The following is a 25,097-nucleotide window of genomic DNA, read 5'->3' on the forward strand; positions in this document are numbered from 1 at the left end:
CTCCCTGTGCCCCTCTCTTTCTCTCTCTTGCTCTCCCTGTGCCTCTCTCTCTCTCTCTCGCTCTCCCTGTGCCCCTCTCTCTCTCTCGCTCTCCCTGTGCCCCTCTCTCTCTCTCTCTCTCTCCCTGTGCCCCTCTCTCTCTCTCTCGCTCTCCCTGTGCCCCTCTCTCTCTCTCTCGCTCACCTAAACACAGTTTTAACCATCCAACTTTTTAAAGGATTTTGCAGAAAAAGGATAAACGATCCAGAAAAACAGATGCTCTTCCTGGTTAACCTTGTAAATACACACACATTTTGTAGGATGAAAAATCTCCGTAAATAACTCTGCTTTAGCTTTGAGCTAATTCTGTTAGCATTTACAATCCTCTAAATAGAATAGTTTGATTTCATGAAGTGCAGCGTCCTTTTAAGTTTCCTTAAATATAACTACGGTTTTCCTAAATATAGCGCTACTTCTCTCTGGCGGAGAAGAGGATTGAAAACGGCAAGTATTCTCAATAACAAAATAGGTAGCGGGAAAACTTTAGGAAAAATGTTTTAAGTAAATGTGGCTTCGTAGGTAGATGTCCATAGTAGTGATAGTCAATGAGGATTCCTGTCTTCCACTTTGATGCTGGTATTTTTTGTTGTTTTGTTTCCTAGTACATCATTTATACAACACATGCATTATTAACAACGATGGATAAATAATTACACTGGGGGAAAAAAACTAAATATTTTAAAGTTGATTAACATTTCACAAACTATAGTTCTTTATTTGAAATAATACGGGGTCGCTACTTGTGGTAGTTGTTGTCCTTGGGTGCGTTCGTAAAGTCCCTCTGGCGATCTACTCCCATTTCAGAACACTGTCATCAGTGTGAGACAGGGCAGAATATCTGATTCATTTATAAACACGGAACACCTGTTGAATTTGACCGGTGTCAGTAAACCTCCGCAAGAAAAACAAAACATAATTAAATTGTTGCCAGCAGCACAATTACAGTCACCAACGCTCTGGATAACATGTAAACAGCCTAGCCAGCTCTGCTAGGGGGGCGTATAATGGTCAGAGTGAGGTGTTCTCTCATTATGTGTCTGGAAGTAGCTAGCAAGCTAACCAACTTTAGCCGGTTAGCCAGTTAGCAAGTTAGCAAGTTGGCCAGTTGGCTAGTTAGCCAGTTAGCTAGTTAGCTAGTTAGCCAGTTAGCTAGTTAGCCAGTTAGCCAGTTGGCCAGTTGGCCAGTTAGCTAGTTGGCCAGTTAGCCAGTTAGCTAGTTAGCCAGTTAGCCAGTTAGCTCGGGTGCTTGATTGCTGTTGTGAGGTCAGAACGCTCAGATCAGCCCTACTCCTCGGCCAGAGCGTCCAGTGTGCGCTCTGAACACGCAGAGAGCGAAACGAACTGAATTTATGAACAGACATTCTGACAACGCTCTGAATTTACGAACTGACAAAGCAGTCCAGAGTGAATTTACGATCTGACAACGCTCTCCAGAGTTAATTTACGATCTGACAACGCTCTCCAGAGTGAATTTACGATCTGACAAAGCTCTCTAGAGTGAATTTACGATCTGACAACGCTCTCCAGAGTGAATTTACGATCTGACAAAGCTCTCCAGAGTGAATTTACGATCTGACAAAGCTCTCCAGAGTGAATTAACGAACTGACAAAGCTCTCCAGAGTGAATTTACGAACTGACAACGCTCTCCAGAGTGAATTTACGAACTGACAAAGCTCTCCAGAGTGAATTAACGAACTGACAAAGCTCTCCAGAGTGAATTTACGATCTGACAACGCTCTCCAGAGTGAATTTACGATCTGACAAAGCTCTCTAGAGTGAATTTACGATCTGACAACGCTCTCCAGAGTGAATTTACGATCTGACAAAGCTCTCCAGAGTGAATTTACGATCTGACAAAGCTCTCCAGAGTGAATTTACGATCTGACAACGCTCTCCAGAGTGAATTTACGATCTGACAACGCTCTCCAGAGTGAATTTACGATCTGGCAACGCTCTCCAGAGTGAATTTACGAACTGACAACGCTCTCCAGAGTGAATTAACGAACTGACAAAGCTCTCCAGAGTGAATTTACGAACTGACAACGCTCTCCAGAGTGAATTTACGAACTGACAAAGCTCTCCAGAGTGAATTAACGAACTGACAAAGCTCTCCAGAGTGAATTTACGATCTGACAACGCTCTCCAGAGTGAATTTACGATCTGACAACGCTCTCCAGAGTGAATTTACGATCTGACAAAGCTCTCCAGAGTGAATTTACGATCTGACAACGCTCTCCAGAGTGAATTTACGATCTGGCAACGCTCTCCAGAGTGAATTTACGATCTGACAAAGCTCTCCAGAGTGAATTTACGATCTGACAAAGCTCTCCAGAGTGAATTTACGATCTGGCAACGCTCTCCAGAGTGAATTTACGATCTGACAACGCTCTCCAGAGTGAATTTACGATCTGACAACGCTCTCCAGAGTGAATTTACGAACGCACCCATTGTTGTTGTCATGGTTTGTTGAGGAGATTCTAGAACGTGTTCCAAGAGTTCTTTCAGAACCAGAGTCTCCTGTCTTCAGTGCTTCTGAGACGGCAGAGTGAAACACCATTGATCTCTCCGCCCCCCTGCGTCCCAAATGGCAACCTATTCCCTATATAGTGCGCACTACTTTTTTGACCAGAACCCTATGTGCTTTGGGATACAGCCTCAAGATGGGCAGCGCAGAAGACCGTCGATCCTCTCTTGAGGTGAGGAGGCGTATGGTACTGTATAGAAGGATGCTAGTGGTCTCGAGTCCCATCCAGTGACGCCATATTCCTCCTCTGTCACCCTCTCCTGTGTCTGTCACTGTGTCCTTCCCTCCTTCACTCATCTTCATCCTCCTCCTCCCCGTCGGAGAGAGAGGCGCAGGGGCAGATCTGTCGGTACCCATCCAGCCAGTTCTCCACCATTTGTGTGACCAGAGGGTGGTTGCGTCGACGGGACGACTTCTGCATTGCGGCCAACATGCCTCCCTCCGTTACACAGCAGTCCAACCACTCCCTCAACAACTTCTCCTGCTGCTCCTCGTTACCCATCTAGAGAGAGAGAGAGAGAGAGAGAGACAGAGAGAGAGAGACAGAGAGAGAGAGAGAGACAGAGACAGAGACAGAGAGAGAGAGACAGAGAGAGAGAGAGAGACAGAGACAGAGAGAGAGAGACAGAGACAGAGAGAGAGAGAGAGAGAGAGAGAGAGAGACAGAGAGAGAGATGATTAGACATAAGAGCTATTTGATAAGAGCTATTTGATAAGAGCTATTGATAAGAGCTGTTGATAAGAGCTATTGATAAGAGCTATTTGATAAGAGCTATTGATAAGAGCTATTGATAAGAGCTATTCGATAAGAGCTATTTGATAAGAGCTGTTGATAAGAGCTATTGATAAGAGCTATTTGATAAGAGCTATTGATAAGAGCTATTGATAAGAGCTGTTGATAAGAGCTGTTGATAAGAGCTATTGACAAGAGCTATTTGATAAGAGCTATTTGATAAGAGCTATTTGATAAGAGCTATTGATAAGAGCTATTGATAAGAGCTATTTGATAAGAGCTATTTGATAAGAGCTATTGATAAGAGCTGTTGATAAGAGCTATTGATAAGAGCTATTTGATAAGAGCTATTTGATAAGAGCTATTTGATAAGAGCTATTTGATAAGAGCTATTGATAAGAGCTATTGATAAGAGCTATTTGATAAGAACTAGGTGAATGAGTAAACCGTTTCGGGTTAAGGGGATTGTAAATAAAAATGACAATTGTTTTAGATACACACTGAGTTGTACAAAACATTGAACACCTTCCTAATATTGAGTTGCACCCCCTTTTGCCCTCAGAACAGCCTCATTTCATCAGGTCATGGGACTCTACAAGGTGTCTAAAGCGTTCCACAGGGGATGCTGGCCCATGTTGACTCCAATGCTTCCCACAGTTGTGTCAAGATGGCTGGATGTCCTTTGGGTGGTGGACCATTCTTGATATACACGGGGGAAACTGTTGAGCGTGAAAAACCCAGCAGCGTTGCAGTTCTTGACTCAAACCGGTGCCCCTGGAAGCTACTACCATACCCCGTTCAAAGGCACCTACTACCCTACCCTGTTCAAAAGGCACCTACTACCCTACCCTGTTCAAAGGCACCTACTACCCTACCCTGTTCAAAAGGCACCTACTACCCTACCCTGTTCAAAAGGCACCTACTACCATACCCTGTTCAAAAGGCACCTACCACCCTACCCTGTTCAAAGGCACCTACTACCCTACCCTGTTCAAAAGGCACCTACTACCCTACCCTGTTCAAAGGCACCTACCACCCTACCCTGTTCAAAAGGCACCTACTACCCTACCCTGTTCAAAAGGCACCTACTACCCTACCCTGTTCAAAGGCACCTACTACCCTACCCTGTTCAAAAGGCACCTACTACCCTACCCTGTTCAAAGGCACCTACCACCCTACCCTGTTCAAAAGGCACCTACTACCCTACCCTGTTCAAAAGGCACCTACTACCCTACCCTGTTCAAAAGGCACCTACTACCCTACCCTGTTCAAAGGCACCTACTACCATACCCTGTTCAAAGGCACCTACTACCCTACCCTGTTCAAAGGCACCTACTACCCTACCCTGTTCAAAGGCACCTACTACCATACCCTGTTCAAAAGGCACCTACTACCCTACCCTGTTCAAAGGCACCTACTACCATACCCTGTTCAAAAGGCACCTACCACCCTACCCTGTTCAAAGGCACCTACTACCCTACCCTGTTCAAAGGCACCTACTACCCTACCCTGTTCAAAAGGCACCTACTACCCTACCCTGTTCAAAGGCACCTACTACCCTACCCTGTTCAAAGGCACCTACTACCCTACCCTGTTCAAAAGGCACTTACTACCCTACCCTGTTCAAAGGCACCTACTACCCTACCCTGTTCAAAAGGCACTTACAAATCTTTTGTCTTGCCCTTTAAAACCCTCTGAATGGCACATATACACAATCCATGTCTCAAGGTCTAACAATCCTTCTTTAACCCGTCTCCTCTCCTTCATCTATACGGATTTAACCTCAATAAGGGATCGTAGCTTTCACCTGGATTCACCTGGTCAGTCTCATCTTTCAATAGAGTAGTTTCACCTGGATTCACCTGGTCAGTCTCATCTTTCAATAGAGTAGTTTCACCTGGATTCACCTGGTCAGTCTCGTCTTTCAATAGAGTAGTTTCACCTGGATTCACCTGGTCAGTCTCATCTTTCAATAGAGTAGTTTCACCTGGATTCACCTGGTCAGTCTCGTCTTTCAATAGAGTAGTTTCACCTAGATTCACCTGGTCAGTCTCATCTTTCAATAGAGTAGTTTCACCTGGATTCACCTGGTCAGTCTCGTCTTTCAATAGAGTAGTTTCCCCTGGATTCACCTGGTCAGTCTCATCTTTCAATAGAGTAGTTTCACCTGGATTCACCTGGTCAGTCTCGTCTTTCAATAGAGTAGTTTCACCTGGATTGACCTGGTCAGTCTCATCTTTCAATAGAGTAGTTTCACCTGGATTCACCTGGTCAGTCTCATCTTTCAATAGAGTAGTTTCACCTGGATTCACCTGGTCAGTCTCGTCTTTCAATAGAGTAGTTTCACCTGGATTCACCTGGTCAGTCTCATCTTTCAATAGAGTAGTTTCACCTGGATTCACCTGGTCAGTCTCGTCTTTCAATAGAGTAGTTTCACCTGGATTCACCTGGTCAGTCTCATCTTTCAATAGAGTAGTTTCACCTGGATTCACCTGGTCAGTCTCGTCTTTCAATAGAGTAGTTTCACCTGGATTCACCTGGTTATCTCATCTTTCAAGAGAGTAGTTTCACCTGGATTCACCTGGTCAGTCTCATCTTTCAATAGAGTAGTTTCACCTGGATTCACCTGGTCAGTCTCATCTTTCAATAGAGTAGTTTCACCTGGATTCACCTGGTCAGTCTCATCTTTCAATAGAGTAGTTTCACCTGGATTCACCTGGTCAGTCTCGTCTTTCAATAAAGTAGTTTCACCTGGATTCACCTGGTCAGTCTCATCTTTCAATAGAGTAGTTTCACCTGGATTCACCTGGTCAGTCTCGTCTTTCAATAGAGTAGTTTCCCCTGGATTCACCTGGTCAGTCTCGTCTTTCAATAGAGTAGTTTCACCTGGATTCACCTGGTCAGTCTCGTCTTTCAATAGAGTAGTTTCACCTGGATTCACCTGGTCAGTCTCGTCTTTCAATAGAGTAGTTTCACCTGGATTCACCTGGTCAGTCTCGTCTTTCAATAGAGTAGTTTCACCTGGATACACCTGGTCAGTCTCGTCTTTCAATAGAGTAGTTTCACCTGGATACACCTGGTCAGTCTCGTCTTTCAATAGAGTAGTCATGATACTTATCGAGTCCAAACTGGTCGGACGCTACAGACGTTTTTTGAGAGCTCTAGCTCGCCCCCTTTTCACTGTAGGAAGGGCGATATCGGCGGGTTGACACGCCCCCCAAAAACCCATCTCTAGTTTAAACAGATGGATTTTAGTATTATGTCATTAGATTTTCCTCTGGGGGGGGGGGGCGTGGGAAATTATAGGCTAAGAGTTCATGTTACCTCTTGTGCAGACAGAAAATGTACGTGCAGCAGTTTTCTTTCGCTGTCCACCAGCGGCAGGAAGGTTACGGTGACGTCGTCGTCAGTGTTGAGGTTGGCGCCCGCGCCGCGATTGTCGTAGCCGTCGTTCTCCATGGCGACCAGGGCAGAGAAGTGTCCACGTGTGTAACCCAGGGCGATGGGACTCTTCCAACAGAAGCTCTGCTCCCACAATAGGGGCAGGTACACACCTGTACAGGTAGAGAGACACAGGTCAGTCTCAGACAGAAACACACCTGGAGGACGAGAGGTAGAGAGACACAGGTCAGTCTCAGACAGAAACACATCTAGATTTGGCACGGGCCCTCAGATCCTCATGAAGTTCTACAGCTGAACCATTGAGAGTATATTGACTGGCTGCATCACCGCCTGGTAGAGCAACTGCTCGGCATCCGACCGCAAGGCGCTACAGAGGATGGTGTGTACGTCCCAGTACATGACAGAGGTTCCAGTCATCCAGGACCTCTATACCAGGCGGTGTCAAAGACTCCAGCCACCCAAGTCACAGTCTGTTCCCTCTGCTACCGCACGGCAAGCGGTACCGAGTCGTCGAGTCTAGGTCCAAAAGGCTCCTGAACAGCTTCTACCCCAAAGCCATTAGACTGCTGAACAGTTAATCAAATGGCTACCCAGACTTTGTGCCTTTCTCTCCTACCTACGTGTACATAGATTTTTAGTACTATCACCCCAACTACCTCGTACCCCGGCTCACTACTACCTCGTACCCCAGTACCCAGACTCACTACTACCTCGTACCCCGACTCACTACTACCTCGTACCCCAGTACACCGACTTACTACTACCTCGTACCCCGACTCACTACTACCTCGTACCCCGACTCACTACTACCTCCTACCCCAGTACGCCGACTCACTACTACCTCGTACCCCGACTCACTACTACCTCGTACCCCAGTACCCCGACTCACTACTACCTCGTACCCCGACTCACTACGACCTCGTACCCCAGTACTCCTACTCACTACTACCTCGTACCCCAGTACTCCTACTCACTACTACCTATTACCCCAGTACTCCGACTCACTACTACCTCGTACCCCGACTCACTACTACCTCGTACCCCGACTCACTACTACCTCGTACCCCAGTACCCCGACTCACTACTACCTCATACCCCAGTACCCCGACTCACTACTACCTATTACCCCAGTACCCCGACTCACTACTACCTCGTACCCCGACTCACTACTACCTCGTACCCCAGTACCCCGACTCACTACTACCTCGTACCCCGACTCACTACTACCTCATACCCCGACTCACTACTACCTCATACCCCGACTCACTACGACCTCGTACCCCAGTACTCCGACTCACTACTACCTATTACCCCAGTACACCGACTTAATACTACCTCGTACAACAGTACCCCGAATCACTACTACCTCATACCCCGACTCACTACTACCTCGTACCCCGACTCACTACTACCTCGTACCCCAGTACTCCGACTCACTACTACCTATTACCCCAGTACCCCGACTCACTACTACCTCGTACCCCAGTACACCGACTCACTACTACCTCGTACCCCAGTACGCCGACTCACTACTACCTCGTACCCCAGTACCCCGACTCACTACTACCTCATACCCCGACTCACTACTACCTCGTACCCCGACTCACTACGACCTCGTACCCCAGTACCCCGGCTCACTACTACCTCGTACCCCAGTACCCCGACTCACTACTACCTCGTACCCCAGTACACCGACTCACTACTACCTCGTACCCCAGTACATCGACTCACTACTACCTCGTACCCCAGTACCCCGAACCCCAGTACACTGACTCACTACGACTACTCCTTGTATATAAACTGTATATAGCCTCGTTATTGTTATTTTATTGTGTTACAATTGTCTATTTAATCAATTTTCTAATTTTCTTACTTTTTAACTGCAATGGTGGGAAAGAGCTCGTAAGTAAGCATGTCACGGTAAAGTCTACACATAAAATTTGATTTGATTTGATCCCAGAATAATAGCAAATGAAAACACTTATTCCCCAACGAGGTCCTTGAGTGGTCCTTTCATGATCTGGTGTTGCTTTGGTTACTCGAGCCTTTCTATTAACTGTAGTCTGGTTTGAACATGAAAGGAAATGGATTTACATGGACAGCTATGTTGTTTTGATGTTACCCAGCGACCATGGCAACCCCACTCCTGGGCCCCTCGCGCCCACAACCCCACATACAACTCTGCTATGGACTAATATGTTGTTTTAATGTTACCCAGCGACCATGGCAACCCCAGTCCTGGGCCCCTCGCGCCCACATACAACTCTGCTATGGAATAATATGTTGTTCCTATAAGGTTTCATATGTAGGCTCAGCTTAGGCGCGCACACACACACACACACACACACACACACACACACACACACACACACACACACACACACACACACACACACACACACACACACACGTCTCTATATACAGCTTCCTCTGGTCTAATTACACCACAGTCTCCATCTACAGCTTCCTCTGGTCTAATTACACCACAGTCTCTATATACAGCTTCCTCTGGTCTAATTCCACCACAGTCTCTATCTACAGCTTCCTCTGGTCTAATAACACCACAGTCTCTATCTACAGCTTCCTCTGGTCTAATTACACCACAGTCTCCATCTACAGCTTCCCCTGGTCTAATAACACCACAGTCTCTATCTACAGCTTCCTCTGGTCTAATTACACCACAGTCTCCATCTACAGCTTCCTCTGGTCTAATAACACCACAGTCTCTATATACAGCTTCCTCTGGTCTAATAACACCACAGTCTCCATCTACAGCTTCCTCTGGTCTAATTACACCACAGTCTCCATCTACAGCTTCCTCTGGTCTAATAACACCACAGTCTCTATATACAGCTTCCTCTGGTCTAATAACACCACAGTCTCCATCTACAGCTTCCTCTGGTCTAATTACACCACAGTCTCCATCTACAGCTTCCTCTGGTCTAATAACACCACAGTCTCTATATACAGCTTCCTCTGGTCTAATAACACCACAGTCTCCATCTACAGCTTCCTCTGGTCTAATTACAACACACAGTCTCCATCTACAGCTTCCTCTGGTCTAATAACACCACAGTCTCTATCTACAGCTTCCTCTGGTCTAATTACACCACAGTCTCCATCTACAGCTTCCTCTGGTCTAATAACACCACAGTCTCTATCTACAGCTTCCTCTGGTCTAATTACACCACAGTCTCCATCTACAGCTTCCTCTGGTCTAATTACACCACAGTCTCCATCTATAGCTTCCTCTGGTCTAATAACACCACAGTCTCTATCTACAGCTTCCTCTGGTCTAATTACAACACACAGTCTCTATCTACAGCTTCCTCTGGTCTAATTACAACACAGTCTCTATCTACAGCTTCCTCTGGTCTCATTACACCACAGTCCCTATCTACAGCTTCCTCTGGTCTAATAACACCACAGTCTATATCTACAGCTTCCTCTGGTCTAATTACACCACAGTCTCTATCTACAGCTTCCTCTGGTCTAATAACACCACAGTCTCCATCTACAGCTTCCTCTGGTCTAATTACAACACAGTCTCTATCTACAGCTTCCTCTGGTCTAATTACACCACAGTCTCTATATACAGCTTCCTCTGGTCTAATAACACCACAGTCTCTATCTACAGCTTCCTCTGGTCTAATTACAACACAGTCTCTATCTACAGCTTCCTCTGGTCTAATAACACCACAGTCTCTATCTACAGCTTCCTCTGGTCTAATAACACCACAGTCTCTATCTACAGCTTCCTCTGGTCTAATAACACCACAGTCTCTATCTACAGATTCCTCTGGTCTAATTACAGGATCCAGGTTGTTAAAATCCTGCCACCCACTCTATGCTTGGAAGACTGAAGTGTCTGGGTCCTTGTAAAGCGCTGTTAAACCTACGTATTATCACAATAGACTCTCAAGATAATAATTCTGCCGCTCCACTCACCATGGAAACGAGTGTAGCCTAACGTTTCTCCACTCACCTTGGAAACGAGTGTAGCCTAACGTTTCTCCACTCACCTTGGAAACGAGTGTAGCCTAACGTTTCTCCGCTCCACTCACCTTGGAAACGAGTGTAACCTAACGTTTCTCCGCTCCACTCACCTTGGAAACGAGTGTAACCTAACGTTTCTCCACTCTACTCACCTTGGAAACGAGTGTAGCCTAACGTTTCTCCACTCACCTTGGAAACGAGTGTAACCTAACGTTTCTCCGCTCACCTTGGAAACGAGTGTAACCTAACGTTTCTCCGCTCCACTCACCTTGGAAACGAGTGTAACCTAACGTTTCTCCACTCCACTCACCTTGGAAACGAGTGTAGCCTAACGTTTCTCCACTCACCTTGGAAACGAGTGTAGCCTAACGTTTCTCCACTCACCTTGGAAACGAGTGTAGCCTAACGTTTCTCCACTCACCTTGGAAACGAGTGTAGCCTAACGTTTCTCCGCTCCACTCACCTTGGAAACGAGTGTAACCTAACGTTTCTCCACTCACCTTGGAAACGAGTGTAGCCTAACGTTTCTCCACTCACCTTGGAAACGAGTGTAGCCTAATGTTTCTCCGCTCACCTTGGAAACGAGTGTAGCCTAACGTTTCTCCACTCACCTTGGAAACGAGTGTAGCCTAACGTTTCTCCACTCCACTCACCTTGGAAACGAGTGTAGCCTAACGTTTCTCCACTCACCTTGGAAACGAGTGTAGCCTAACGTTTCTCCACTCACCTTGGAAACGAGTGTAGCCTAACGTTTCTCCACTCACCTTGGAAACGAGTGTAACCTAACGTTTCTCCACTCACCTTGGAAACGAGTGTAGCCTAACGTTTCTCCGCTCACCTTGGAAACGAGTGTAGCCTAACGTTTCTCCACTCACCATGGAAACGAGTGTAGCCTAACGTTTCTCCACTCACCTTGGAAACGAGTGTAGCCTAACGTTTCTCCACTCACCTTGGAAACGAGTGTAGCCTAACGTTTCTCCACTCACCTTGGAAACGAGTGTAGCCTAACGTTTCTCCACTCACCTTGGAAACGAGTGTAGCCTAACGTTTCTCCACTCACCTTGGAAACGAGTGTAGCCTAACGTTTCTCCACTCACCTTGGAAACGAGTGTAGCCTAGCGTTTCTCCGCTCCACTCACCTTGGAAACGAGTGTAGCCTAACGTTTCTCCGCTCACCTTGGAAACGAGTGTAGCCTAACGTTTCTCCGCTCCACTCACCTTGGAAACGAGTGTAACCTAACGTTTCTCCGCTCACCATGGAAACGAGTGTAGCCTAACGTTTCTCCACTCACCATGGAAACGAGTGTAGCCTAACGTTTCTCCACTCACCATGGAAACGAGTGTAGCCTAACGTTTCTCCGCTCACCTTGGAAACGAGTGTAACCTAACGTTTCTCCACTCACCTTGGAAACGAGTGTAGCCTAACGTTTCTCCACTCACCTTGGAAACGAGTGTAGCCTAACGTTTCTCCACTCACCTTGGAAACGAGTGTAGCCTAACGTTTCTCCGCTCTACTCACCTTGGAAACGAGTGTAGCCTAACGTTTCTCCACTCACCTTGGAAACGAGTGTAGCCTAACGTTTCTCCGCTCCACTCACCTTGGAAACGAGTGTAGCCTAACGTTTCTCCACTCACCTTGGAAACGAGTGTAGCCTAACGTTTCTCCACTCACCTTGGAAACGAGTGTAACCTAACGTTTCTCCACTCACCTTAGAAACGAGTGTAGCCTAACGTTTCTCCGCTCCACTCACCTTGGAAACGAGTGTAGCATAACGTTTCTCCACTCACCTTGGAAACGAGTGTAGCCTAACGTTTCTCCACTCACCTTGGAAACGAGTGTAACCTAACATTTCTCCACTCACCTTGGAAACGAGTGTAGCCTAACGTTTCTCCACTCACCTTGGAAACGAGTGTAACCTAACGTTTCTCCGCTCACCTTGGAAACGAATGTAACCTAACGTTTCTCCGCTCCACTCACCTTGGAAACGAGTGTAGCCTAACGTTTCTCCGCTCCACTCACCTTGGAAACGAGTGTAGCCTAACGTTTCTCCGCTCCACTCACCTTGGAAACGAGTGTAACCTAACGTTTCTCCGCTCACCTTGGAAACGAGTGTAACCTAACGTTTCTCCGCTCCACTCACCTTGGAAACGAGTGTAGCCTAACGTTTCTCCGCTCCACTCACCTTGGAAACGAGTGTAACCTAACGTTTCTCCACTCACCTTGGAAACGAGTGTAGCCTAACGTTTCTCCGCTCACCTTGGAAACGAGTGTAGCCTAACGTTTCTCCGCTCCACTCACCATGGAAACGAGTGTAGCCTAACGTTTCTCCGCTCCACTCACCTTGGAAACGAGTGTAGCCTAACGTTTCTCCGCTCCACTCACCTTGGAAACGAGTGTAGCCTAACGTTTCTCCACTCACCTTGGAAACGAGTGTAGCCTAACGTTTCTCCACTCCACTCACCTTGGAAACGAGTGTAGCCTAACGTTTCTCCGCTCCACTCACCTTGGAAACGAGTGTAGCCTAACGTTTCTCCACTCACCTTGGAAACGAGTGTAACCTAACGTTTCTCCGCTCACCTTGGAAACGAGTGTAACCTAACGTTTCTCCACTCCACTCACCTTGGAAACGAGTGTAGCCTAACGTTTCTCCACTCACCTTGGAAACGAGTGTAGCCTAACGTTTCTCCACTCACCTTGGAAACGAGTGTAACCTAACGTTTCTCCGCTCCACTCACCTTGGAAACGATTGTAACCTAACGTTTCTCCGCTCCAATCACCTTGGAAACGAGTGTAGCCTAACGTTTCTCCACTCACCTTGGAAACGAGTGTAGCCTAACGTTTCTCCACTCACCTTGGAAACGAGTGTAGCCTAACGTTTCTCCACTCACCTTGGAAACGAGTGTAGCCTAATGTTTCTCCACTCACCTTGGAAACGAGTGTAGCCTAACGTTTCTCCACTCACCTTGGAAACGAGTGTAGCCTAACGTTTCTCCACTCACCTTGGAAACGAGTGTAGCCTAACGTTTCTCCACTCACCTTGGAAACGAGTGTAACCTAACGTTTCTCCGCTCCACTCACCTTGGAAACGATTGTAACCTAACGTTTCTCCAATCACCTTGGAAACGAGTGTAGCATAACGTTTCTCCACTCACCTTGGAAACGAGTGTAGCCTAACGTTTCTCCACTCACCATGGAAACGAGTGTAACCTAACGTTTCTCCGCTCCACTCACCTTGGAAACGATTGTAACCTAACGTTTCTCCGCTCCAATCACCTTGGAAACGAGTGTAGCATAACGTTTCTCCACTCACCTTGGAAACGAGTGTAACCTAACGTTTCTCCACTCACCTTGGAAACGAGTGTAACCTAACGTTTCTCCGCTCACCTTGGAAACGAGTGTAGCCTAACGTTTCTCCACTCACCTTGGAAACGAGTGTAACCTAACGTTTCTCCACTCACCTTGGAAACGAGTGTAACCTAACGTTTCTCCACTCACCTTGGAAACGAGTGTAGCCTAACGTTTCTCCACTCACCTTGGAAACGAGTGTAACCTAACGTTTCTCCGCTCACCTTGGAAACGAGTGTAACCTAACGTTTCTCCACTCACCTTGGAAACGAGTGTAGCCTAACGTTTCTCCACTCACCTTGGAAACGAGTGTAGCCTAACGTTTCTCCACTCACCTTGGAAACGAGTGTAACCTAACGTTTCTCCACTCCACTCACCTTGGAAACGAGTGTAGCCTAACGTTTCTCCGCGGAAACTCTTGTAATACTTCACTCCGTACACGATGATTGGTCGACGAAGAATGTGTGCTAGAACAAAGATGTGAGTCTGTTCCAGGCTGGCACCAGGCTGTGGGGAAAACAGACAGACAGACAGGCAGACAGACAGGAAAACAGACAGGCAGACAGGAAAACAGACAGACAGACAGGAAAACAGACAGGCAGACAGGAAAACAGACAGACAGACAGACACACAGACAGGCAGACAGGAAAACAGACAGGAAAACAGACAGACAGACAGGCAGACAGACAGGCAGACAGACAGACAGGCAGGCAGACAGGAAAACAGACAGACAGACAGGAAGCCAGACATGTAGACAAGAAAACAGCCAGGAAAACAGACAGCCAGGAAAAGACAGACAGACAGAAAGGCAGACAGACAGGAAAACAGACAGACAGATGAGATTGGTGATTAGGAGATATTCAATGTACTACAATACTTTAGTCTCCTCACAATGGAAGGCTTAAAGGGATAGTCTACCCAAATGACATTGGTTTCCTTGTCCTGTCAGCGGTCTGTGGGCAAGGTATGACAGCGGTCTGTGGACAAGGTATGACAGCGGTCTGTGGGCAAGGTATGACAGCGGTCTGTGGGCAAGGTATGACAGTGGTCTGTGGGCAAGGTATGACAGCGGTCTATGGGCAAGGTATGACAGCGGTCTGTGGGCAAGGTATGACAGCGGTCTGTGGACAAGGTATGACAGCGGTCTGTGGGCAAGGTATGACAGCGGTCTGTGGGCAAGGTATGACAGCGGTCTGTGGGCAAGGTATGACAGCGGTCTGTGGGCAAGGTATGACAGCGGTCTGTGGGCAAGGTATGACAGCGGTCTGTGGGCAAGGTATGACAGCGGTCTGTGGGCAAGGTATGACAGCGGTCTGTGGGCAAGGTATGACAGCGGTCTGTGGGCAAGGTATGACAGCGGTCTGTGGGCAAGGTATGACAGCGGTCTGTGGGCAAGGTATGACAGCGGTCTGTGGGCAAAGGTATGACAGCGGTCTGTGGGCAAGGTATGACAGCGGTCTGTGGGCAAGGTATGACAGCGGTCTGTGGGCAAGGTATGACAGCGGTCTGTGGGCAAGGTATGACAGCGGTCTGTGGGCAAGGTATGACAGCGGTCTGTGGGCAAGGTATGACAGCGGTCTGTGGGCAAGGTATGACAGTGCTCTATGGGCAAGGTATGACAGCGGTCTGTGGGCAAGGTATGACAGCGGTCTGTGGGCAAGGTATGACAGCGGTCTATGGGCAAGGTATGACAGCAATCCGTGCTCTGGTTTAGTTTCCTTGGCACTTTTTACACATGCTAATGTTTTAGCATTTGTGGCACAAATCCCATTCAAGTCATGGGACTGACATTAGCATGTAAATCAATTTGAGATACTTTCGCATGATTTGGTCATGATTTGGTCATGATTTGGTTATGATTTGGTCATGATTTGGTCATGATTTGGTCATGATTTGGTCATGATTTAGTTATGATTTGGTCATGATTTGGTCATGATTTGGGCATGATTTGGGCATGATTTGGGCATGATTTGGTTATGATTTGGTTATGATTTGGTCATGATTTGGGCATGATTTGGGCATGATTTGGTTATGATTTGGTCATGATTTGGTCATGATTTGGTCATGATTTGATTATGATTTGGTCATGATTTGGTCATGATTTGGTTATGATTTGGTCATGATTTGGTTATGATTTGGTCATGATTTGGTCATGATTTGGTCACGATTTGGTCATGATAGTGACAGCAGCATATTGTATAACTCTGGTCAGATAAACAAAGTACATCAAATAATAATATTGCATTTTATAATACAAAAGGGGATAGAAAGGCTGGTGTGTGTGTGTGTGTGTGTGTGTGTGTGGTGTGTGTGTGTGTGTGTGTGTGTGTGTGTGTGTGTGTGTGTGTGTGTGTGTGTGTGTGTGTGTGTGTGTGTGTGTGTGTTACCTGGCTGGCCAGAGAGAGTATGAAGGCCCAGTCCTCCTGCCACTGTTCCTCTCGGAGGGAGAAGTGGAGACCAAAGCTCTGAGAATACCACGACTCCCACTCCTTCCACCGTGTGTAGAACCTGGAACACAGAACACACATCTCATTACCACGACTCCCACTCCTTCCACCGTGTGTAGAACCTGGAACACAGAACACACATCTCATTACCACGACTCCCACTCCTTCCACCGTGTGTAGAACCTGGAACACAGAACACACATCTCATTACCACGACTCCCACCGTGTGTAGAACCTGGAACACAGAACACACATCTCATTACCACGACTCCCACTCCTTCCACCGTGTGTAGAACCTGGAACACAGAACACACATCTCATTACCACGACTCCCACTCCTTCCACCGTGTGTAGAACCTGGAACACAGAACACACATCTCATTACCACGACTCCCACTCCTTCCACCGTGTGTAGAACCTGGAACACAGAACACACATCTCATTACCACGACTCCCACTCCTTCCACCGTGTGTAGAACCTGGAACACAGAACACACATCTCATTACCACGACTCCCACCGTGTGTAGAACCTGGAACACAGAACACACATCTCATTACCATGACTCCCACCGTGTGTAGAACCTGGAACACAGAACACACATCTCATTACCACGACTACCACTCCTTCCACCGTGTGTAGAACCTGGAACACAGAACACACATCTCATTACCACGACTCCCACCGTGTGTAGAACCTGGAACACAGAACACACATCTCATTACCATGACTCCCACCGTGTGTAGAACCTGGAACACAGAACACACATCTCATTACCACGACTCCCACTCCTTCCACCGTGTGTAGAACCTGGAACACAGAACACACATCTCATTACCACGACTCCCACCGTGTGTAGAACCTGGAACACAGAACACACATCTCATTACCATGACTCCCACCGTGTGTAGAACCTGGAACACAGAACACACATCTCATTACCACGACTACCACTCCTTCCACCGTGTGTAGAACCTGGAACACAGAACACACATCTCATTACCACGACTCCCACCGTGTGTAGAACCTGGAACACAGAACACACATCTCATTACCATGACTCCCACCGTGTGTAGAACCTGGAACACAGAACACACATCTCATTACCACGACTACCACTCCTTCCACCGTGTGTAGAACCTGGAACACAGAACACACATCTCATTACCACGACTACCACTCCTTCCACCGTGTGTAGAACCTGGAACACAGAACACACAAACATCTCTCTCTGGGGGCCAGAGAGCGGCCACAGTGTGTGGATACGGGGCCAGAGAGCGGCCACAGTGTGTGGATACGGGGCCAGAGCCCGGCCACAGTGTGTGGATACGGGGCCAGAGAGCGGCCACAGTGTGTGGTATTCCAGTGTGTGGATACGGGGCCAGAGAGCGGCCACAGTGTGTGGTATTCCAGTGTGTGGATACGGGGCCAGAGAGCGGCCACAGTGTGTGGTATTCCAGTGTGTGGATACGGGGCCAGAGAGCGGCCACAGTGTGTGGTATTCCAGTGTGTGGATACGGGGCCAGAGAGCGGCCACAGTGTGTGGTATTCCAGTGTGTGGATACGGGGCCAGAGAGCGGCCACAGTGTGTGGTATTCCAGTGTGTGGATACGGGGACCAGAGAGCGGCCACAGTGTGTGGTATTCCAGTGTGTGGATACGGGGACCAGAGAGCGGCCACAGTGTGTGGTATTCCAGTGTGTGGATACGGGGCCAGAGAGCGGCCACAGTGTGTGGTATTCCAGTGTGTGGATACGGGGACCAGAGAGCGGCCACAGTGTGTGGTATTCCAGTGTGTGGATACGGGGCCAGAGAGCGGCCACAGTGTGTGGTATTCCAGTGTGTGGATACGGGGACCAGAGAGCGGCCACAGTGTGTGGTATTCCAGTGTGTGGATACGGGGCCAGAGAGCGGCCACAGTGTGTGTGTTTCTCAACAGGGAGAGCAGTCTGTCCTGGAAATCTTTGCAGAGGACAGTGTGTGTGTGTGTGTGTGTGTGTGTGTGTGTGTGTGTGTGTGTGTGTGTGTGTGTGTGTGTGTGTGTGTGTGTGTGTGTGTGTGTGTGTGTGTGTGTGTGTGTGTGTGTGTGTGTGTGTGTGTGTGTGTGTGTCCATATCCGTGTTTTTCTTACCAGTGAGAGCAGTCGTGCAGGCTGTCGTGGAGGGTCTTGCGGAGGACAGAGTCCTTGTCGTATATCCCCCAGGTAGCCTGCAGTACTGAGTCTAACAGGCAGTCTCCCTGTGTACGGTTCCATAGGGCATACAGTCTGCTGTCCAGCCTGGTACCCAGCTCCAAGGACCAGTTGATGATGGGAGACTCCTCCTCTAGCTCTGTAGAGACCACACACACACACACACAGATAGGACACACAAACACACACACACATAGAGAGAGAAAGGACACACACACACATATAGGACACACACACACACATAGAGAGAGAAAGGACACACACACACACACACACACACACACACACACACACACACACACACACACACACACACACACACACACACAGAGAAACGACACACACAGAGAAAGGACACACACACACACACACAGAGAAAAGGACACACACAGACACACACACACACACACAGAGAAACAACACACACAGAGAAAAGGACACACACACAGAGAGAAAGGACACACACACAGAGAGAGGACACATACGTTGTTAGCCATTTATTGAGGGAGGGAGAGAAAGGACACAGCCACTCAGTGACTTAATTCTTCCCTCGTCTCCCCTTGGCCCTGCAACAACCAACTGGAGCATCCTATTTCTCCCACCCAATTACACTACTAGCTGAAATAGGTCACAAGACACCTCCGAGACCTAGACACACCTGGGAGAATCATTGGCTAAGTGAACACTCAATAAGGATGTACAGCTGAAACGTCTGTGTAGTTAACCCTGATGGTAACTAGCTAGCTGGTGAGAGGAGAGGGCGGTGAGGTAACTAGCTAGCTGGTGAGAGGAGAGGGCGGTGAGGTAACTAGCTAGCTTGTGAGAGGAGAGGGCGGTGAGGTAACTAGCTAGCTGGTGAGAGGAGAGGGCGGTGAGGTAACTAGCTAGCTGAGGAGAGGGTGGTGAGGTAACTAGCTAGCTGGTGAGAGGAGAGGGAGGTGAGGTAACTAGCTAGCTGGTGAGAGGAGAGTGCGGTGAGGTAACTAGCTAGCTGAGGAGAGGGCGGTGAGGTAACTAGCTAGCTGGTGAGAGGAGAGGGCGGTGAGATAACTAGCTAGCTGGTGAGAGGAGAGGGTGGTGAGGTAACTAGCTAGCTGGTGAGAGGAGAGGGCGGTGAGGTAACTAGCTAGCTGAGGAGAGGGCGGTGAGGTAACTAGCTAGCTGGTGAGAGGAGAGGGCGGTGAGGTAACTAGCTAGCTGGTGAGAGGAGAGTGCGGTGAGGTAACTAGCTAGCTGAGGAGAGGGTGGTGAGGTAACTAGCTAGCTGGTGAGAGGAGAGGGCGGTGAGGTAACTAGCTAGCTGGTGAGAGGAGAGGGCGGTGAGGTAACTAGCTAGCTGGTGAGAGGAGAGGGCGGTGAGGTAACTAGCTAGCTGGTGAGAGGAGAGGGCGGTGAGGTAACTAGCTAGCTGGTGAGAGGAGAGGGCGGTGAGGTAACTAGCTAGCTGGTGAGAGGAGAGGGAGGTGAGGTAACTAGCTAGCTGGTGAGAGGAGAGGGCGGTGAGGTAACTAGCTAGCTGGTGAGAGGAGAGGGCGGTGAGGTAACTAGCTAGCTGGTGAGAGGAGAGGGAGGTGAGGTAACTAGCTAGCTGGTGAGAGGAGAGGGCGGTGAGGTAACTAGCTAGCTGAGGAGAGGGTGGTGAGGTAACTAGCTAGCTGGTGAGAGGAGAGGGCGGTGAGGTAACTAGCTAGCTGGTGAGAGGAGAGGGCGGTGAGGTAACTAGCTAGCTGGTGAGAGGAGAGGGCGGTGAGGTAACTAGCTAGCTGGTGAGAGGAGAGGGAGGTGAGGTAACTAGCTAGCTGGTGAGAGGAGAGGGCGGTGAGGTAACTAGCTAGCTGAGGAGAGGGTGGTGAGGTAACTAGCTAGCTGGTGAGAGGAGAGGGCGGTGAGGTAACTAGCTAGCTGGTGAGAGGAGAGGGCGGTGAGGTAACTAGCTAGCTGGTGAGAGGAGAGTGCGGTGAGGTAACTAGCTAGCTGAGGAGAGGGTGGTGAGGTAACTAGCTAGCTGGTGAGAGGAGAGGGCGGTGAGGTAACTAGCTAGCTGGTGAGAGGAGAGGGCGGTGAGGTAACTAGCTAGCTGGTGAGAGGAGAGGGAGGTGAGGTAACTAGCTAGCTGGTGAGAGGAAAGTGCGGTGAGGTAACTAGCTAGCTGAGGAGAGGGTGGTGAGGTAACTAGCTAGCTGGTGAGAGGAGAGGGCGGTGAGGTAACTAGCTAGCTGGTGAGAGGAGAGGGCGGTGAGGTAACTAGCTAGCTGGTGAGAGGAGAGGGCGGTGAGGTAACTAGCTAGCTGGTGAGAGGAGAGGGCGGTGAGGTAACTAGCTAGCTGAGGAGAGGGTGGTGAGGTAACTAGCTAGCTGGTGAGAGGAGAGGGTGGTGAGGTAACTAGCTAGCTGAGTAGAGGAGAGGGCGGTGAGGTAACTAGCTAGCTGGTGAGAGGAGAGGGTGGTGAGGTAACTAGCTAGCTGGTGAGAGGCGAGGGCGGTGAGGTAACTAGCTAGCTGGTGAGAGGAGAGGGCGGTGAGGTAACTAGCTAGCTCAATGAATTGAGGCTGTTCTGAGGGCAAAAGGGGGTGCAAAACTCAATATTAGGAAGGTGTTCCTAATATTTTGTACGCTGTATAGATTTGGCACACAGTTTACTCTCATGGAACAGAGTGTGGTCTTAAAGGAGCTTCTCTATTTCATCACTTTATCTGGTCACGCAAAAGGATCAACACACACACACACACACACACACACACACACACACACACACACACACACACACACACACACACACACACACACACACACACACACACACACACACACACACACACACACACACACACACGCTTGATTCTAATGGTAAATCTACAACATGCAGTACGTATCCTGGCATGGGGTTGATGGGAGATATTGAGAATATCAAGAATCCTCTGAGATCTTTTTACCTTTCTGTACATCTCTATCTAACACCTCATCAAACAGCTTCTCCTGGACTGCAGTGGGCAGGTCTTCGATGTCTGCAGAAACACACAATGAGAGAGAGAGAGACAGAGAGAGAGACAGAGAGACAGAGAGAGAGACATAGAGAGACAGAGAGAAACAGAGACAGAGAGAGACAGAGACAGAGACAAAGAGAGAGACAGAGAGAGAGAGAGAGAGAAATTAGGTGACTTTTTTTATTTTTTATTTGCTAATATATTAATCAGCTAGATTACAAAATTCCCCCTGTTCACATTTTCCTATATTGACTACCTAACACAAATCAAAACGGCCATAGTGAAAACAGAAACAGCGCTGAGAAAAGAGGCGTGTAAATGCTTCTCCATAAAATGGTGACTGAACAGTAAACAAGCTGTTCATTAACTGCTGCCTTCACAAAGAATTCATAACCCCTTGACTTATTACACACTGTGTTGGGGTTACAGTCTGAATCCATAACCCCTTGACTTATTACACACTGTGTTGGGGTTACAGCCTGAATTCATAACCCCTTGACTTATTACACACTGTGTTGGGGTTACAGTCTGAATCTATAACCCCTTGACTTATTACACACTGTGTTGGGGTTACAGCCTGAATTCATAACCCCTTATTACACACTGTGTTGGTGTTACAGTCTGAATTCATAACCCCTTATTACACACTGTGTTGGTGTTCCAGTCTGAATCCATAACCCCTTATTACACACTGTGTTGGGGTTACAGTCTGAATCCATAACCCCTTGACTTATTACACACTGTGTTGGGGTTACAGCCTGAATTCATAACCCCTTGACTTATTACACACTGTGTTGGGGTTACAGTCTGAATTCATAACCCCTTGACTTATTACACACTGTGTTGGGGTTACAGTCTGAATTCATAACCCCTTGACTTATTACACACTGTGTTGGGGTTACAGCCTGAATTCATAACCCCTTGACTTATTACACACTGTGTTGGTGTTACAGTCTGAATCCATAACCCCTTGACTTATTACACACTGTGTTGGGGTTACAGCCTGAATTCATAACCCCTTGACTTATTACACACTGTGTTGGGGTTACAGCCTGAATTCATAACCCCTTGACTTATTACACACTGTGTTGGGGTTACAGCCTGAATTCATAACCCCTTGACTTATTACACACTGTGTTGGGGTTACAGCCTGAATTCATAACCCCTTGACTTATTACACACTGTGTTGGGGTTACAGCCTGAATTCATAACCCCTTGACTTATTACACACTGTGTTGGGGTTACAGCCTGAATTCATAACCCCTTGACTTATTACACACTGTGTTGGGGTTACAGTCTGAATTCATAACCCCTTATTACACACTGTGTTGGGGTTACAGCCTGAATTCATAACCCCTTGACTTATTACACACTGTGTTGGGGGTTACAGTCTGAATCCATAACCCCTTGACTTATTACACACTGTGTTGGGGTTACAGCCTGAATTCATAACCCCTTGACTTATTACACACTGTGTTGGTGTTCCAGTCTGAATTCATAACCCCTTGACTTATTACACACTGTGTTGGTGTTCCAGCCTGAATTCATAACTCCTTGACTTATTACACACTGTGTTGGTGTTACAGCCTGAATCCATAACCCCTTGACTTATTACACACTGTGTTAGGGGTTACAGTCTGAATCCATAACCCCTTGACTTATTACACACTGTGTTGGGGTTACAGCCTGAATTCAAAACCCCTTGACTTATTACACACTGTGTTGGGGTTACAGCCTGAATTCATAACCCCTTGACTTATTACACACTGTGTTGGTGTTCCAGTCTGAATTCATAACCCCTTGACTTATTACACACTGTGTTGGGGTTACAGTCTGAATTCATAACCCCTTGACTTATTACACACTGTGTTGGGGGTTACAGTCTGAATCCATAACCCCTTGACTTATTACACACTGTGTTGGGGTTACAGTCTGAATCCATAACCCCTTGACTTATTACACACTGTGTTGGGGTTACAGCCTGAATTCATAACCCCTTGACTTATTACACACTGTGTTGGGGTTACAGCCTGAATCCATAACCCCTTGACTTATTACACACTGTGTTGGGGTTACAGCCTGAATTCATAACCCCTTGACTTATTACACACTGTGTTGGGGTTCCAGTCTGAATTCATAACCCCTTGACTTATTACACACTGTGTTGGGGTTACAGCCTGAATTCATAACCCCTTGACTTATTACACACTGTGTTGGGGTTACAGTCTGAATTCATAACCCCTTGACTTATTACACACTGTGTTGGGGTTACAGTCTGAATTCATAACCCCTTGACTTATTACACACTGTGTTGGGGGTTACAGTCTGAATCCATAACCCCTTGACTTATTACACACTGTGTTGGTGTTCCAGCCTGAATCCATAACCCCTTATTACACACTGTGTTGGTGTTCCAGCCTGAATCCATAACCCCTTGACTTATTACACACTGTGTTGGTGTTCCAGCCTGAATTCATAACCCCTTATTACACACTGTGTTGGGGGTTACAGTCTGAATCCATAACCCCTTATTACACACTGTGTTGGTGTTCCAGTCTGAATCCATAACCCCTTGACTTATTACACACTGTGTTGGGGTTACAGTCTGAATTCATAACCCCTTGACTTATTACACACTGTGTTGGGGTTACAGTCTGAATTCATAACCCCTTGACTTATTACACACTGTGTTGGGGGTTACAGTCTGAATCCATAACCCCTTGACTTATTACACACTGTGTTGGTGTTCCAGCCTGAATCCATAACCCCTTATTACACACTGTGTTGGTGTTCCAGCCTGAATCCATAACCCCTTGACTTATTACACACTGTGTTGGTGTTCCAGCCTGAATTCATAACCCCTTATTACACACTGTGTTGGTGTTACAGCCTGAATCCATAACCCCTTATTACACACTGTGTTGGTGTTACAGCCTGAATTCATAACCCCTTATTACACACTGTGTTGGTGTTCCAGTCTGAATTCATAACCCCTTATTACACACTGTGTTGGTGTTCCAGCCTGAATTCATAACCCCTTGACTTATTACACACTGTGTTGGTGTTACAGCCTGAATCCATAACCCCTTATTACACACTGTGTTGGGGGTTACAGTCTGAATCCATAACCCCTTATTACACACTGTGTTGGTGTTCCAGTCTGAATCCATAACCCCTTGACTTATTACACACTGTGTTGGTGTTACAGCCTGAATCCATAACCCCTTATTACACACTGTGTTGGTGTTACAGCCTGAATTCAAAATCGATTAAATAACAAAAACATACCAACCATCTCCACACAATACCCCATAATGACAAAATGAAAACATGTTTTTAGACATTTTTACTAATTTAGTGAAAATTAAATACAGAAATGTCTCATTTTCAAAGGTATTCACACCCCCCCCCCAGTCAATACTAATCTGTATCAGC

The 25,097-nt window shown here is 47.5% G+C and overlaps 1 protein-coding gene across 3 annotated transcripts in view; it reads right to left on the minus strand.

The window, feature by feature from the left end:
* Window positions 1–715: 715 nt before the first annotated feature.
* zranb1a (zinc finger, RAN-binding domain containing 1a) overlaps window positions 716–25,097 on the minus strand; it is a 59,825-nt gene continuing 35,443 nt past the window's right edge. For all 3 annotated transcript variants that reach the window (XM_055938118.1, XM_055938136.1, XM_055938127.1), the window contains exons 5-10: window positions 21,612–21,683; window positions 18,618–18,816; window positions 16,429–16,549; window positions 14,419–14,548; window positions 6,622–6,851; window positions 716–3,066 (exon numbers count right to left, since the gene is read on the minus strand). In XM_055938118.1, coding sequence (XP_055794093.1) covers window positions 2,854–3,066; window positions 6,622–6,851; window positions 14,419–14,548; window positions 16,429–16,549; window positions 18,618–18,816; window positions 21,612–21,683 — 965 coding nt within the window. In that variant the 3' untranslated portion in view covers window positions 716–2,853. The remainder of the gene's footprint in view (window positions 3,067–6,621; window positions 6,852–14,418; window positions 14,549–16,428; window positions 16,550–18,617; window positions 18,817–21,611; window positions 21,684–25,097) is intronic.

The sequence above is a fragment of the Salvelinus fontinalis genome, chromosome 1 (genome assembly GCF_029448725.1).
Source record: "Salvelinus fontinalis isolate EN_2023a chromosome 1, ASM2944872v1, whole genome shotgun sequence".
In the NCBI taxonomy this organism is placed as follows: domain Eukaryota; kingdom Metazoa; phylum Chordata; class Actinopteri; order Salmoniformes; family Salmonidae; genus Salvelinus; species Salvelinus fontinalis.